Source organism: Beta vulgaris, chromosome 4 (genome assembly GCF_026745355.1).
Source record: "Beta vulgaris subsp. vulgaris cultivar EL10 chromosome 4, EL10.2, whole genome shotgun sequence".
Taxonomy (NCBI): Eukaryota; Viridiplantae; Streptophyta; class Magnoliopsida; order Caryophyllales; family Amaranthaceae; genus Beta; species Beta vulgaris.
Genome location: NC_079205.1, coordinates 256,436 through 273,107, shown reverse-complemented (window position 1 = coordinate 273,107; position 16,672 = coordinate 256,436). Strand labels below are relative to the sequence as shown.

General features: G+C 35.5%; 2 protein-coding genes and 1 pseudogene across 2 annotated transcripts; 1 reads left to right on the top strand and 2 right to left on the bottom strand.

Annotated features, from left to right (window-relative positions):
• Nucleotides 1-4,187: 4,187 nt before the first annotated feature.
• On the top strand, nt 4,188-6,188 carry LOC104892009 (BTB/POZ domain-containing protein At1g55760). The gene is made up of 4 exons (XM_010677817.4): nt 4,188-4,789; nt 4,905-5,050; nt 5,137-5,255; nt 5,407-6,188. The coding sequence occupies exons 1-4, from the start codon at nt 4,668-4,670 to the stop codon at nt 6,007-6,009; spliced, it is 990 nt and encodes a 329-aa protein (XP_010676119.2). The 5' UTR covers nt 4,188-4,667; the 3' UTR covers nt 6,010-6,188.
• Nucleotides 4,614-8,656, bottom strand: LOC104892010 (L-type lectin-domain containing receptor kinase IX.1-like; annotated as a pseudogene).
• Nucleotides 8,657-9,275: 619 nt separating this feature from the next.
• Nucleotides 9,276-16,318, bottom strand: LOC104892011 (protein DNA-DAMAGE INDUCIBLE 1). Its single transcript, XM_010677818.4, is given in 17 exon segments — nt 9,276-9,602; nt 9,839-9,864; nt 10,384-10,438; nt 10,521-10,591; nt 10,692-10,761; nt 10,838-10,930; nt 11,221-11,314; nt 12,056-12,117; nt 12,743-12,787; nt 12,864-12,926; nt 13,448-13,513; nt 13,696-13,812; nt 14,246-14,354; nt 15,482-15,523; nt 15,525-15,607; nt 15,757-15,789; nt 15,905-16,318. Coding segments are annotated over 17 exon segments (1,224 nt in total). The 5' UTR covers nt 15,971-16,318; the 3' UTR covers nt 9,276-9,473.
• Between the last annotated feature and the right edge of the window lie 354 nt (nt 16,319-16,672).

Here is a 16,672-nt window from a genome sequence, read left to right as displayed (position 1 = left end):
CTTTCTCTCTATCTCTCTCCAGTCATATAGGGTCCTCTTTTTTTTTCCTCTTTACCTCTCTCCTATCCAAATTTTGCATTGGAGTTGATGAAAAAAAATATTGTCACTAAGAAAACGGAGGAAGTATGTAAGTGTAAAACTACGAAAGCATGTGAGTAATATTTGCAAATCTTTCGTAAACAAATAAATAGATACTTTTGTCAAGATAAAATAAATATCACTAAAAATATTATAAAAAAAATGCAACCCTCATAATACCACTCTTAGAAAGACAAGTGATGATTGACGATTTGACGTTCTTTCAACATATTAAAATCATTAATAATGAACTTGATGCTTATACTCTTATAAAGTTATGTTTTCCTCTGTAATTTTTTAGTTTACTCATTTGAAATTTTTGCACTATTTATGATTACAGAGAATCTTCTAAATTTTTCTCGATATGTAAGAAAAAATAAAGTCATGCGGAGTTTTGTTCTTGATAAATTTTAAAAGTATCAAATTAACTACTAAAAATTCCCATAACAAATTGAATAATTAAATTTTGACTGCTGCATATATAAGTCTATTGTTTTTTTTTAAATCTGAAATGCTAAGTTTTTATTTAGGGTTTTAATCATATTTATTTTAATATTTGAAATATAGCTTTTTATAATACTTCATTCGTTCTTTATCTATTGCAACATTCGGGTTGGGGACGATTATTAAGGAAATAAAAAATAGCAAGGTAAAGCAAGGCTAATATTGTCAACTAATTAGTTAACGGGGAATTGATGATAGTTTTATTAAGGTAAAGCAAGGTATTATTGTCAACTAAAGTTATTTTTTAAACAAAAATTGCATTGTAGCAATAGATATGAAACTACCATAAGTAGTCATTGCTGCAATAGATAAAGAACGGAGGAAGTATAATAGTAATTCTTTGATTTATTATTCATAAAAAGCACACAAAAAAAATAAGTAAAATTTAATATTATAAAGTTATGTAAAAGTCTAACAATAATTAATTTAATATTATGAAGTTATGTAAAAGTCTAATAATACAACCTTATTTATCGTTATTAGTAACCTCATTTATACTAATCAGTTATTTATTCCCATGATCAACTAATTGTTTAATTCTGGGTCTATAGCATGTATAATTTTTTTGAAAAATATGATAATTAATAATAATTGTTGCGTATTTGTGAATGGAGGCATTAGCGCCTGTTTTCCCCTTCTTGTTTTTTTATACTTTTTCATAATAAACTCTGTTAGATTGAGCTTGGGGTGTGGGGACTTGGTGCATTAGATTGAGTACTTGTTGTTCTGTTTGTCCATTGAATATTGTTAGAGATATGAGATAGAATCAGTATCGGAAAATATATCTCTAACAAATATTGATCATCTTCGATCCAAGAAAAGTGAATACTCCTATCAGGCATCAGCTAATATTTGACTACTGTACTCATGTTAGTCATGTAGACTAGTAGTAGTTCAATTAAACAGTGGATCAATATAGAATTTTAGAAGTACTTTATTACAATTAATAATTATATCTTGCAAACTTAGATTGCTTCAAGGATTGAGATACAAGGACGTGCTGATCATAGTTCAGCATTTAAAGATTCCTTTTTTGTCCTTTTGCATTCGCAGCCTTTTCCTTCCAATCAAGAGTTTTCGTGGAGATTCTTTTATGATACAGTACTACTAATAAAATGTAGTGGAGATGGAAATTAAAGAAGAATCTCGCTGATTCCATATCTTTATTAATCAATCAATTCACCATCGTGATAATACGCAAGCATAGTGATCAACAGATGGGGCATTCTTATTTCTTGGTACTCAGTGTCTGAGAATAATGAACCTCAACTTGCAAAAATGTGCTTTTTTTTTTACTAGTTTCCATTACTATACATCATCATCAATCTAACTGGTATGAGTCGTGTATAATTGAACAAAACAAACAATATAGTTGCAATGAAGATACTACATTTGGCTAATCGTGGTGCATAGTTGTCAACCTCACAAATCACAATGTGCAAGTGATCAATAATAAGACACTGACTCACCCTATAATCGAAGACAACTTTGGCGCTAGACATACACTTATGATATCATCTGATATATTATAACTGTCAAAGATGAAGATTATGTTTAAAGGGGAAGAATTTAATTTGATTCAATTATGCATGTGAGTATATCTGAGATTAGGGTGGGTAAAAGTTGACCCTACCCGATAACCCGACCTAAAACAGACCTTAAAATTTCGGGTTTAGGTTGAGATTTTTGACTTGAAATAAAAAATGGATCGACCCAACCCGACCTGAAAATATAATGGGTTAGGTTCGAGTTGACTTTTTGAACCTGAAAATAACCCAAATAACTTGATTTAGAAGTCGGATTATTTTCAGGTCGGTTCAACTTGAAATTAATCCAGACTTTCATAACTTATACAACCTATTTTTTGTTTTTTTTTTTATTGGGCCAAGCCCATTTCTTGGATCACCTAAATTTCATTTTAGGACATTAATCCATACTTTCATAATTTAGCGTGTATAGTTTAATTTCATTTCAGGTCATTTTAGGTTGATTTCGGGTCAATCTGAAATCGATAAGGTCAGGTTTGGATTATGATTTTTGACCTGAAATTAAAATCAGGTCAGGTTTAGGTTAGGGTTAAATGACCTGAAATATAAAATCGACCAATCCAACCTAATTGCCAGCCCTAATGAGAAAACTTATTGTGCTCTTAGGCTCCGTTTGGTAGGGCGTAAAATATTTTCAGTGTAAAATGATTTTCATGGAAAACAATTTACAATGGAAAACACAATTCCAAATTTAGTTTTCCGTTGTTTGGTTCGATGTAAAAAAAATGATGAAATGAAAGGAAAATGAAAGGGAAAGTAAGGAGGTAGTGAGAGGAGTGTACAAGAGAAAGAAGGAAAACAGTTTTCCCTTCATTTTGAAAGGAAAATGGTTTTCCATCCTTGGGAGAGTAATTTTACCCCAAGGGAAAATGGTTTTACACTCTTTTGCCAACCAAACAATGTAAAACTGAAAATAGAGGAAAACAGTTTTCCGGAAAAATGTTTTACGCCCTACCAAACGGAGCCTTAATGTCTTTATGTACACGCTTACATGTTCCACAGTACGTCTACATTTATTAAAAACATACAAAACGCAAATTTTCAAAATTAATAAGACCCACTATTATGAATGGTTTAATATGTTGATGATTGTGTAAGAATATGGTTGGTTTATAGGTCGTTTTCTAATTTGGTTTGTCAAGAAAAAGGATGAGTTACTTTAGTTTTTAATAAATTAATGATTCCAGATGTTGGCTATATGTGCAAAACCCTCCTTCACAAGTCATATAGATGCAACCTGTTAGGCTGTTACCCAGCTATCAATTCATGTGATGTTTACTATCTTGATCACTTCTTAAATCATATTGCCTTCTACTATTACGGCCTATTCTTTGGAACATAATTTATGGAGAAAATTGTAATGAATTCAAAGTAAATTTGTGAGAAGAAAAGTCTTATCTTAGTGTCTATGATAATACTTCTCCATAGTCCATCCACAATTTATTTTCCTTCAAAAATTTCGATTTCATAAAAACACGTGTTTGGAGATCAAATTTATAACATAGGCATTAACATCAAATTCTCTTACAATATTAAAATTATTATTATTACAACTTTTATGCTAACTATCTGACGTGCCTAATGCTTTTTTATTTTCCATTTAAATTCACTTATTTGAATTTAATTTGCTGCTAATTTGACATAAATATCTTAATTTAATTTTTGCCTTTTTTTTAATAGATAGGGGATGGAAAGGATCAAAAATAATTGGAAGAAAAGAGACAAAGTAATACTAAAGTAAGATGCTTTGCTTCAAAGGCACCAAAACAACAAAGGAAAGTAGTTTACCTTCCTAAAAGCGTAACTTGAGACTTACGACTACAAAAAAAGTGTACTAAGAGTTGGTAATAATGCGCATTTAAATTAGTAGAGCCAATCATATATTTAACTAATTAAAAATTAAATGTAGCAATCTAATCTTGATCTTCCTCATTTTATCTCATACGTCATACCTGCTGGGCTTCTGTGTCCAAAACCAAAACAGAGACAGTAAAAATTTGTTTGTTTCTATTTGCTTCTCTTTCTCACGAGTCACAAGAAAGGTAGAAATAAAAGACTTAACAGAGTGTGAGATAGTGGATTCTGTCTTTAAGCAACAAGCAAAGGGTTTGATGAGGATTGAAGAGTGGCGTGAAGCTAAATTATATATAAGAGTATCAATAATCTATTATCTATGATTGCGTGCCCGAAACATCAATCTAATATGCCATCACTAACAACTAACATATATATATATTACTCATAGAATAGAATCTTAAATCATTAGTTTACTACTTATACAAGGAAAAAATAAAGATTCTAGTTTCAAAATCTAGTATTAGTATTAGTATGTATGGAGTAATATAGGTAGGTGAGATAAAAAGAGCAGCAGCAACAGCAGCAGCAGCAGCAGTATCCGCATCCGCGGCAGCAGCAGTGGCGGAAGGCGGAGTAAAAGTGGGAAAGACAGGAGGAGAGTTGGTGGAGGGGTTATTTGATTGCATCCATGACATCACTGGAATCATCGCCTCTTCTTCAGCTGGGATTCTTCATTGGAGGATGAAAGATTCTTCTGCTTATCGAGTTCATACTACTTCTCGACTTGCTCAATGGCGCATCGACAACCTCTCTTCTTGCACTTATCGTCGTTCTGATCCTTTCAACATTGGCCTATGGAACTGGTGTGCTCACTACTTAATTACTACCTTTTTTATTTCTATTACTGTATTATCTTCATGCCTAATAATCCTATCCACAACTATTTCTTATTTCTTATTTCTTATTTCCTATATATAGGCACTTGGCTTTGGAGAAGAATAGAGTGTTGATCTTAAAGTTGTATCCCGAGATATCCAATTTAACAAGAGATAATCCCCCCATTGCGTCGTTTGTCATCCGGGTCTTGTCTTCCGTCGGCGACCGCAACCCCCTCTTCCACCCTGGTATCTGATCTAACCAATCCAACCTCTTTGCTAAGCTAAGCTCCTGGCCTGCTTCTTGTAACCACTCATTTTTAATTTGTTTACAGAAATAAGAGACCAGCAGCTCAAAAATAGTGACGATTTTGTTTGGCCAATTGATGTTCCACTCACTGGCAAATTCATCATTGATGTTGAATTTCTAGACTTAAAGACCTCATCTCCACAAGTAAGCTCATGCATCATCAGTCATCACTTACTTACTATTGTTGCACAAACATGTCAGATCTAAATTTGTAATATACCACACTTTATTGTTAGTAGTTATGTAGAGAGTACATAGTATTACAAAGTTGTTAAGGTCAAATATGAAACTGCAGGGTGGGGAGCCTTGTTCCATTTGGGCAGAAGGTTCAAGCAGCAGGAGCTCTAACAGCGCGGCTCTCAGCAGCCTGACACGGATGCTGACTGATGGGATCTACACAGACATCACCATCAACACGTCTGATGGGTGTGTTGGGGCCCACAGGGCAGTTTTAGCTGCAAGGTCACCGGTGTTCCGGAGCATGTTCTCTCACAACCTACAGGAAAAGGAACTTTCCATCATAAATATACCAGATATGACAGTTGAGTCATGCCAGGCCTTGCTTAGCTATCTGTATGGCTGCATCGGACACAAGGAATTCCTGCACCACCGCCTCTCCCTCCTTCGTGCAGCTGACAAGTATGATATTGCCGACCTAAAAGAGGCATGCCATGTCAGCTTACTTGAGGATATTGATGCCAAAAATGTGCTAGAGAGGCTCCAGAATGCTGCCCTGTACCAGCTGCCTGAGCTTAAGAGCAGCTGTATGAGGTATTTGGTCCAGTTCGGTAAGATATTTGATCTTCGCGATGACTTTAATGTGTTCCTTCAATGTGCGGATAGGGAGTTGATAGCCGAAATCTTCCAAGAGATTCTTGCTACATGGAAAGGTTTCTAATTCTTTGCTAAAGCCTAATGGTGTATAATACACTCTAGGCCAGCTGATTAAGTTATTGGTTCATGTGTTGATGTACATAATATGTTTGAGCTCAATTGAAATTAAACTCAGCTATGTATGGAATCCTGTGTGTTTGATATGAACGTAAACATATATACTATACAAGTTCCTTGAAAACACATGATTATATTGCTTTGGAAAGAAAAGATCCGAGGTACATTGCTCCTTTTGTACGTTGACACAAGTACATAGATAATTTAAAATAATAGTAATGAAATGTTACATTTTACATCAAGGAAATCTAAAACAATGTAAAGTAATAAATAAAGAAGTTCACAAGACATTGGTTTTCTGGGATAACAGAGGAGCAGTACCAGAATACACTGATTGAGATGAAGAATTTGTGGAACCTGTAAAACCAGAGGACGACGTGGACAAGATATCAGCATTCATTGGGGGTGGTGAGAAGTAGATGGGTACAGGGAACTTCAAAGACAAGCTGGGCAAAGGAGCTTCCGAGTTAAGAACGTTTATAACTTGCCTCATTGAAGGACGAAGAGTGTAATCTGGATGACAACACCATAAGCCAACCACCATTAAGCATTCGACTTGCTGCATGTCATATTCCTCTTCAAGTCTAGTATCAATTGCTTCACGAAGACGAGCATTACCATAGAGGTCCCACACCCATTCTATCAGTCTTACCTTACTAGGCTCTTCAGTTGACTCAACCGGCCTTCTTCCACATACGATTTCAAGAGCCACAACTCCAAAACTATAAACATCAGATTCTTTGCATGACTTTCCTGTGATCACACACTCCGGGGCCAGGTAGCCTAATGTACCAGCTAAAACAGTTGTCTGCGAGCCCATGCCATGGTCCACAAGTCTTGCAAGCCCAAAATCCCCGAGCTTAGCTTGGAAATTGGAATCGAGCATGACATTGCTGGATTTGATATCTCTGTGTACTATACACTGCTCCCACTCTTCATGAAGGTACAGCAAAGCAGATGCCAAGCCATGGGCAATATTGAACCTCACAGTCCATGAAAGTGCAACCTTCTTTCCCCCATAAAGATGGGCGTCAAGACTACTATTAGGCATGAATTCATAAATAAGAAGCAGAAGTCCCTGATCATGGCACCAGCCAAGAAGTTGAACCAAATTTCTATGCCTCAATCGGCTAATAATATTCACCTCTGACACGTACTCCTTTTTGCCTTGTTTTGATCCTTTTGATATCTTCTTGACCGCGATCTCTCTACTAGGGTCCTCCAGTAAACCTAAAAAAACACCTCCAAAAACCTCCCTCTCCTAGCTTCCTTTCCTCAGAATAGTTGTTAGTTGCTTGACTGAGTTCACGGTATGTAAACCTCCTAGGACCTGTTCCCTTGTCAAAGTCATCATCATCAACACCAAAACCCATGTCATTTTTCTCCTCAATAGATCTCCGCCGCCACATAACCCCAACTAAGACCAATCCAACTACTAAAACACCTATCCCGGCTATTATACCACCTATCAATCCTGCCCTATTCTTACTTCTCCTGACAGATTCTGTTACTTCAGTTGTATTGGTGTCTGCCAAGGTCGAGTTGAAGTTCCAAGAATAAATGTTATGAATCTCAGCGTATAGGCTTGTGGAAGCAGAGAATCCAACTCTGACCCATTCTGGCAGGACAGTGCTCAGGTCAATGATATAAGATAGGCTAGAATTACCATTATAAACAGGATCATCATCATAAGTTAGAAAGACATTCAGATTTTTGGTAGAAGAATCACAAGTTACCCAAGCATTTGCTATAGACCCATTCTTCATGATACTGGACCATGTAAGGTTAGCCACTGAGACTATGGAATTGACATCTATACCTACATGATCAGGACTCGAATCCCATATATTTTGGAAGGTGTCAAACTCGACAGCTACAAATTGGTTTAGACTAGTAAGGTTGTAAGAATGAGGAGTGACTAACCCAAGGTAGCCCCCAGATGAAGCATTAGGAGCTGATTCTGAAGAGTCAAAAGGTGCGAGGAAAAAGGCAAGTCCATCACCAAAGGTAGTGTTATCAAGTTGCCTGATGACGAAAGAAAAGTGAGTGGTGAAATCAGTGAGCTCTCCCGTGCTGTTATTCCAAATGCGGACAGGCCAAGAATAGGATGCTCGGCCAACACTATAAGAGAGCCTAGAATCTTGTTGGTTCCTGGTAAGCTGTATGACCTCATTGGAAGCAAAGGAATCATTGTGAAAGCTAATGTTGGGTGTGTTTGGGCCGAAACGAGGAAAACTAAAATTGAGTGAATTTGCAAGGGGAAGATACAACAGCAGCAAGGAAACACAAATCAGGACCAAACTGGGAACTATGGGATCACGCATTTGCTAGCTTTTCAACAAGTAAAAACTTCAATAAACTAGTAAAATAAATGATAGCTGATTTTGCAATCAACAGGTAAGATGATCAAAATATTGGGAAGTTGCTACTTATTATTATAAGTTTCAAAAGCTTATCCCATAAAGATTACTAACCAATTAACAAGCTTGTTCATATAGTAGGTTAATCTATTGGTAATAAATATATTCAAAAAAGAAAAAACGGCATGTTGACATCTTCCGGATGACAAGGTCATAATCCGTAAAGGTCATACACCACGGGTAATGGACTCTGTCAAAACTTAAAAGAGTGTCTTCAAGTTCTAGATAGTACTCCTACAAAGTATAATGCAAGTCATAAATAAATTTCATAATTTCAACCAAATAACTGTTGAGATCGGCAGCTGCTACATCACAATAAAAGAACACATGAAAATTAAAAGGATGAAGACCAAATAATGACAACAAAAATGGATCATTACATCTCATTTTGATTGGCTGAAAGAACGGAAATGAGAATATATTTCATAAAGACTTTGAGAAAAAATTGTGTAAAGTAATGTCCAGGAAATTTAGATTTCACCCTCAGATATGAGCTTCTCCTCCCATAACTTTCTATGATCAACTGCAAACTACGATCATATTTTAGAGTGGAGGAAATTGACACAGGACTTTTTGCAATATATCAAACAAGATTACACTGAAATTCATTTCCGCAACTGCTATATACTTCCTCCGTTGGGAAACAAGTGAAACACTTCTCAAGTAAAAGATAGAAATGTTTCACTTAATTCAAAACGAAGAAAATATTAAACACGTTACGACCATTGTCCTTTTTTATGAGTCGTTCTAATCGTAAGGATACTTTTGTAATCTGGCCAGTGGACACAACAGAAACAGACTAAACCACATTCTCCTAGCCAAGTCAATTCGTTTTATTACAAGACTGATCTCACTTTATATATAAAACAAGTTTATAATTAATAAATTATAATAAATAGTTTTCCAAAATGTTTCAACAGAAAGTACCAAAAGTATAATTTTGTGTCTTGGTAATAAAGGAATCCTGTATAATATTTGAGCAATACTCTCATCACCCTCCAAAGAGAAACCCGGCTGCCTGCTCTTCGTTACCGTTGAAGAGCTTGAGAGCTTGTATAACATCATTCCTTTCAAATCCTAGCTCCACAAGCTTTGCGACTTTTGCTTCAAAATCGGAGCCCTGCACCACAGGAAGTCGTGTAACAACTAAAAAAAAAATTGTCTATTTGAGGATTATCTTTACTGTAGATGTCATTGACTGTCTATTACCAATCAATTTTCTACATATACTTATTATACTAACCTATTAGCCAAAAAAATAACAGAAAGATCAATGTACGATGAGTAGCAGCTCAGATAGTTCTCTAAATGTCATTCAAAATTGATGAAATTCAAGAGAGTTTCCATTGCACATACCTGACTAAGATTCCCACCAGCACCTCCTGTGAAAAAAATTAAATCAGATCCAATTGATAGACATGAACAGATATTTCTGAATGAGCGGAAAAAAAAGGGAAAGAGAGTATCAGTGACGAAAATTTACTTCACTTCATACAAAACAGGTGCAGTGGCATTTTCAAACAGATAGGCACTACCAAACGTATTCATATTTAAGCTCTATATTATCTCTGGCTCAGAGAAAAAGCTAATCGTGCACATAAGTAGCCTATAAAGTGCACAATAACATCTCTGTGGTACTAATGATAGACGATAGCGCAAGTTCAACAGATAGATTGTCCTGTTTGACTCACTTCTTTGTTAAGAAGTTCATAATATATATCCCAAAAATTGCTCAAAGTTTGAAGGCAACTTGAGATACACACATTCCTCGATAGATCCACAGAAACGTTTCAAGTTCTAGGAAAATGTATTTGCTATCATAAGGTTGCTCACCCGAGTTCCAACTTTACAGTTAATTCAAGATATAGGCTACATTTATACAGGTAACGAGAATAACTCACCGGAAGGTTGACTTCCAGTTGGAACATCCCTAGTGCCTTTGCTTCCTGATGAAACCTGCAGGATTCCAGATTAGTAGGAAACTATTATGAAAAATAAAATACTTGAGCCAAATGAAACCCAAAAAGATCTTCGTTACCTGAGCCCCTGAACCAGAAGCCTGTTTGGAAAACCTCTCTTCATCCAGAAATCGAGAGGGGATGTCCTTTTCTGGAAATAAGACAAGATTTATTTTTTTAAATGAATATGATCAAAGAGACCACAGAGGATGACTAAACTTTATTATTCAAAATTAACAAAAAAATCTAACCAGGCAAAAAGGGCACAGAAACCTCTCCTCCACCAACTCTCAGTACATTCTCCTTCAAATCAATTATGCACTGCAAAGATGGCCAGGTCTTAGTACTTTCCAATTAAGTTTAAAGAAACCATCAAAAACACTCCAAAGCATATTACCTGATGTTTAAGAAGCATGTCAAGACCAAAGAGGAACTCCATGTTGTCTGAGTCAAGGACTGTAAAGGAACAAGGGTAAAACACATTCCCAATCTACCAAAGACCACAGGGAATGAAAGTGAACAAGCAAATCAAATTAAGCAGCCAGCAGAATTATCAGAATAAATACAGCCAAATCATATGTAACTGCAGTTCATGTGATATATTTAAAAGCAGACATAAATTAGAAATATGTTGAATCAAAAATTTAGGGGAGTTCAACCTCAATAAAAGTTGAACAGAGAAATCTCCATATACACATTTTATAAGCACGAGGTATGATCAGGAGTTCATAGTTCACACACACACATACACAAGAAAATGGGCAGATCCTCTTTCAGTACCTTGATGGGAGCCACATGTATCCGACCCAATATCTCTGTCTGACCAACTCCATGAGCAATTCCTTTATATCGTTCATCCAACAGCCTTAACAGTCTGAAGTTGAGATAAAGGTACACAAACATAAGTCTTTGAGTGCCTTAAAATCTTAGCAGATATATTTGACTCGATGACAATCCCCTAGGAATGATAGTAATGTCGATCATGATCATAAGCGATAATGAGCCCAGCTAGCTCACAAACTACTCGAGCTCGGCTCAAAAAGTTTACAAGACGAACACCACTAAGCCCAGCTCGAGAGCCTCGTGAAGAGGCCCAAAATAACTATATTCATTCTACATTTTTTTAATTTGGATGTGTGATTAGTAATAAGATTTGCACAATTATTATGATGATTTTATAATTATTAGCAAAAACTTAATTTTGAAAAAGTTATAGCATTAAAATGATATTTACTTGATTACAAATGTCTGAACTCAAGTTGAGGTTTAGCCTATGTTGCATGTTAAAGTTTGAATACCAAAAGAAAAAAATCGAGCTGAGCACAAGTGTACGACTCAAGTAGAGCAACACCATGTTTGAGCTATGCTAGGCTCGTAATAACCCCTCATCGTGATGTAATGCAGACTTGATGATTAATCTAGCAAAACAAAAAGTATTGCAAACCGAAGCCGATTACACAGAAATATTAACCACCATAAATGCCGAGTTTTCAAGTTTAAAATGAATAGACCTAATGAGTAAAGGCATCCGTTCATATACAGAATTATTTCATGCAGTAGAGCACGATCAAATGACAGCATGAATATAACTAGTCTATTAATACAAGGAACATACCCACAACGGTCTGCACAACTTTTAGATATTATTGTTGACTGAGCTCCACTATCAACAAAAGCCTGAACAGAACAAATATAAACTTGTGAATATTTTGAAGTCATATTTGACACACCAAAAGAAAAGCCAAAGAGCATGGAGATAAGAGATCTAAGAGAAAAACAAGAATATTGGAGAAGGAAAAAAAAAACTAGACATGAATCTTTTTACATTCTGATATGGCAATTTTAAGTATTTTTAACCTTAATCACACATGTTTTGAAAAACACCTTAGTTGATAGAGAATATTTGATGTATATAGTATGCACACCCTAAAGTAAACCCCACTCATATGTAGAATATTTCATCAAAGATATCTGTCAAGTAGCCACCACAAACATGAGACTTCATAAAAGATGCATCATGACATAGGTTAATAGCAAAAGTTTTTGGACAGGAGGCAGTTATAAAACAGAACCTGATATCTAACTGGTACTTTTGGGATTTTTCATTTCTGTTTTTACATTTATTTTTTTCTGGGAGGGGGAGTTGCAAATGAATACATCGAAAGGAAAATATTTAAATATAAGCTGTTTCCATAAGAATAGCATCAAAACCTAGAAGCAAATATTACTAATGAACTTAATGAGAGAAGGCTGTGAACTCAGAACTGAAGTATCTAATAGTCAGAAGCTAGGTAATAAGTACCTTTAATGGAACACCATTCACTTCCATATCCACATACAACATAACCTGTAAAGTCAAATATTATGAGTAGTCTATAATATCCAGATGGAATCTTTCGAGAAATGAAAGATATAGACTATACCACTCTAGCAAAAGCTTCAGGATTGTGTTCAAGGGCTGCTGCCCAATTTTCTTCAATTCCTTTCTACAAGAAAAGCAGCAAGATTGCAGAAAGTCACAACAAGAAATCATAAAGGCCCTTACAGAAACAGATTGTGGATAGCTAGAGCTAGAAAAGTTGTGAAACCGCAACAAGAGAGGAAACAGGGTAATTTTGATAATTCAATGTAAGCTCGTCACTAGTTACTACATAAATACATATTGCCTCCATCCTATGTAAATTGCAATACTTTTCATATCTGGCCATACATACACACACACACACACCAACCCCACCGCGCGTGCACACACACAAACGCACATGCACACACACACACACACACACACACACACACACAAAGATCCACATAATATACCCATAATATAGAAATATCCACTATCTTCAATCAGACCAACTTTAACAATAAAATGATAAAACTCATGTCCCATCTTATCTGCTTCCCAGAACATAGAGGGAGTAGTACATATATGGGTTCACAATGGCAGCTATCTTACTGCTCCAAAGAAAACCGACCCTCAAGAGCTCTCAGATCAATAGCAATTTACCTGGCGAATGGAAGCTTCTATCTTCCTCTGTGCATCCACATCGAAAGGGTCTGCATAATGCAATGCCTATCAAAATAACAAGATGCCCAATTGATCAATGTAGAGAAACCATCGCCTATCAAAATATCAAGTACTATACTAGTATACTAAACTTCATGCCATTGTAAAAGTATAAACAACTTATTGGAAGATACGAAAGTTGGTAGAAAGAAATAATGAAGAAATATGTCCCCAATAGAGTTACTTACAAGTTCCTCCTCTTCCCTCTTCCTCAATTCTGCCCTTTGATGATGGCGTTGCCGCAAAATCTCTTGTAGCTTGTTCAGGTCATTCCCAGATATTGCTTGTGCAAACTCGGGATCACTCTGCAAGGTTTATAGAGACATCATGTGTCAAGAGAAACTTCTACAACACTATAATAATTCATAATCATCCACTTATGCATTTAGTAGCAACATAAACAGAAATTTAAGAAGGGACATTTCCCTATGTACTTCTATGAAAATCTAGAAGAAAACTACAAACAGCTGAGACAAATTACTCCTTTCTAAAGCTTCAGACAATCCTATAGGCAGCATCAAACTGAAGAATCAAAGTGGTTCAGCACTTATTTTTGTGAAAACCTCATAACCCAACAAACCAGCCTTAGTCATATGTAGAAAGACAAAGTATCGAACAAGAAAATGAAATTTTCAATTCAACAAAATGACAATTCCAATCAAAAGCTTGTAATCTTTTATTCACTCATCATATAGCAAATTCTATTTAATCAAAGACATGATATGCACACAAAAATACCTGAAACAGCTGAGCCATCATATTAGAATCACGCCGAATTTGCTGCTGAAAAGCAGCAGGGTTCACAGCAGACCCATCAGGATTGAGGCCCAGGTCATTTGAAGATGAACTACAATACCAAATGTATAAATTAAATTAATATGAAGAAGCATAATTTACCAAATAAAAGAAAAGCATGAATGAACCATTGTACTACATATACAAGCAGATTGTTGTGTTTAATAATAGTAAAGAGAAAGCTCTAGTTGGAGACCACTGGATACAGCAATAAGAGAAAGAGAAGAATTATTACAATTATCAAAAAGAAAAAAAGTGAGGGAGCAAGGTGGCCAAAGTTTTTTTTTTTTTGATGCAAATCGAGGTGGCCAAAGTTGACAATACAATCAGTTGCTTGGTTAGCTTCAAGGAATATAAGCCTACTTATGAGCTAGTTTACAGAGTATCTCCAAAACCCTTTGATTGATAATTATGGGAGGAGGTTGTCAAGGGCCAAGCAAATACCATGGAGGAGAGCCATTGCTTCTGCATAGAAGGACTGAGTTAAAGTGGACTAATGAGCTTGCCTCTTGATCCCCAAGAATTACACTAGAGATTGTGGAACTTTCTCCAGCCAAACCAAGGTATTTTCATGAAACGAGAAGGCTCCAAAGCAACTAGAATAAAAATGTTTGATGGAATAGAAGTTAAATTTGTAGACCTGTGCCACAAAGGGACTTATAGAGTGAAGAGAATCTAAGAAGAGTTCCTCGCTGCCACTCCTAGGAGAATGTTGGTCTCTGAGATATCCTAAAGATTTCGAGCTTCTCATCATGGAAGATGGAAGCCATTTTTTTGCTTCCAGCCAGATGAGATAAACTACTATAACCATCAAAGACGTTTTCCTATTTTCCAAAAGAGGCAGACAAAGATATGGTGCATACGAACTAATTTCTAACGGAAGAAAGAACACAAATCATTTGAAGCAAATCCAACTGTAGGAGCAGGCGAGCAGCTAGAGTTTAGCGTTTATCAATATCAGTTTGTGGCACAATGAGAATGTGTTACAACATCAAGTGAGCCTTTATTTTCTATCAGGAATAGGATGACCAACCTCAACCTCAAATTGAGAGTGAAGATCATCCCTTGTCATATTAATACTATACTTCTAAATGATAATCCTGAAGTTGGAAAGGCACATCATGAAAAAGCTAGTAGCATTTATGAAGTAAAAATAATAAAGGTAAGTGAAAAGAATACCCAGGGGCAGCAGCATTATTAGAAACCATCATGAAATCGCCATACGCCGAGGCCATTGAGCTTCTCATGGTTCTTCATCTCCTTGCCATTGTACAACAACTGTTGCTGCTGCAACGACACCCCACTCTGCCTCCACAAATCCAAACTCACTGTTACTAATTATACTCATACGGATCCAGGCCATATTACAGAATTAGCTGTAGTTATTTCTACTGCTATTGCTATTGCATTAATTAAAAAAAGATAAAATAAAAAAAAGATTGGAGATTCTTAACCTCCACTTCAAGCAAAGCCTTGACATTTTCGACCTGCAGAAAATTTGATCATTATCCATCAGAAATCAGAAATAAAACTGTAGCTTTTAAAGAAGAAGAAAAAATAGAATTGAAATTAGGGTTTTCTGAGAAGGGAAGCGTCAAGTACAGCTTCAGCAGGATCGACATCTAAGGTGATGATTTGCTCATCCGTGGTCATTACAGTAATCTTCATCTTAATTTGCTGTTTAATCAATTTCACCAAAATCACAATTATTAATCTATCTGATAGAAAAAGATGTAGATTGTGATATTTGTATTGTTATTCGGTTTTTTTTTATAGGCAAAGGCCAAACTCCAAAGCTTTTACTTTCCAACTCAACTTACGCTCAACTTCCAACTCAACTTCACCTCGTCTCCCTTACAACTTCCAACTCAATTCAACCCCTTTGAAGCTCTGCTTTTGTTTACCTTTGGCTTTACTGTATTTTCGGCCTCTTTTTCTTGTCTTTTTCCTCAAAGTGCGATCTCTGACTTCTATACTATACACATCTATAGCCTACGCCCTATTGCCTATTGGCCTCGTGTACTTTTCAAGTTTGGACTTCGTGTTTTTTTCTTTATCTTTTGTTATTGGAGCATATAATAAATTTCTTTTCTAGAGATTAGCATCTATTATGGATATTATATAAAATTGAAATTGAAATAAATTTATTCAATACTTCTTCCGTTTTCTTTTACTTGTGTATTAAACACACATAGCTTTACAACTTTAGTATCTTTAATTATACATAAGCAAAAATTATAAAATGTAACAAAAACATGATTAAAAAAAATTTATAATATAATTTCCAAACTCAAGATGAGTTTTAGATTAGTTAAAGTTGGGGATTTAAGTTGGAAAAAGTTCAAGACCTCAGCTTGAGTTTTTAATATT

Excerpts from the sequence above, each read along its gene's own strand:
- LOC104892009 (XM_010677817.4), top strand. The coding sequence starts at position 4,668 with ATGAAAGATTCTTCTGCTTATCGAGTTCATACTACTTCTCGACTTGCT. Across the intron at positions 5,051-5,136 it reads CAACCCCCTCTTCCACCCTG|AAATAAGAGACCAGCAGCTC; the intron begins GTATCTGATCTA and ends ATTTGTTTACAG. Across the intron at positions 5,256-5,406 it reads TAAAGACCTCATCTCCACAA|GGTGGGGAGCCTTGTTCCAT; the intron begins GTAAGCTCATGC and ends ATGAAACTGCAG.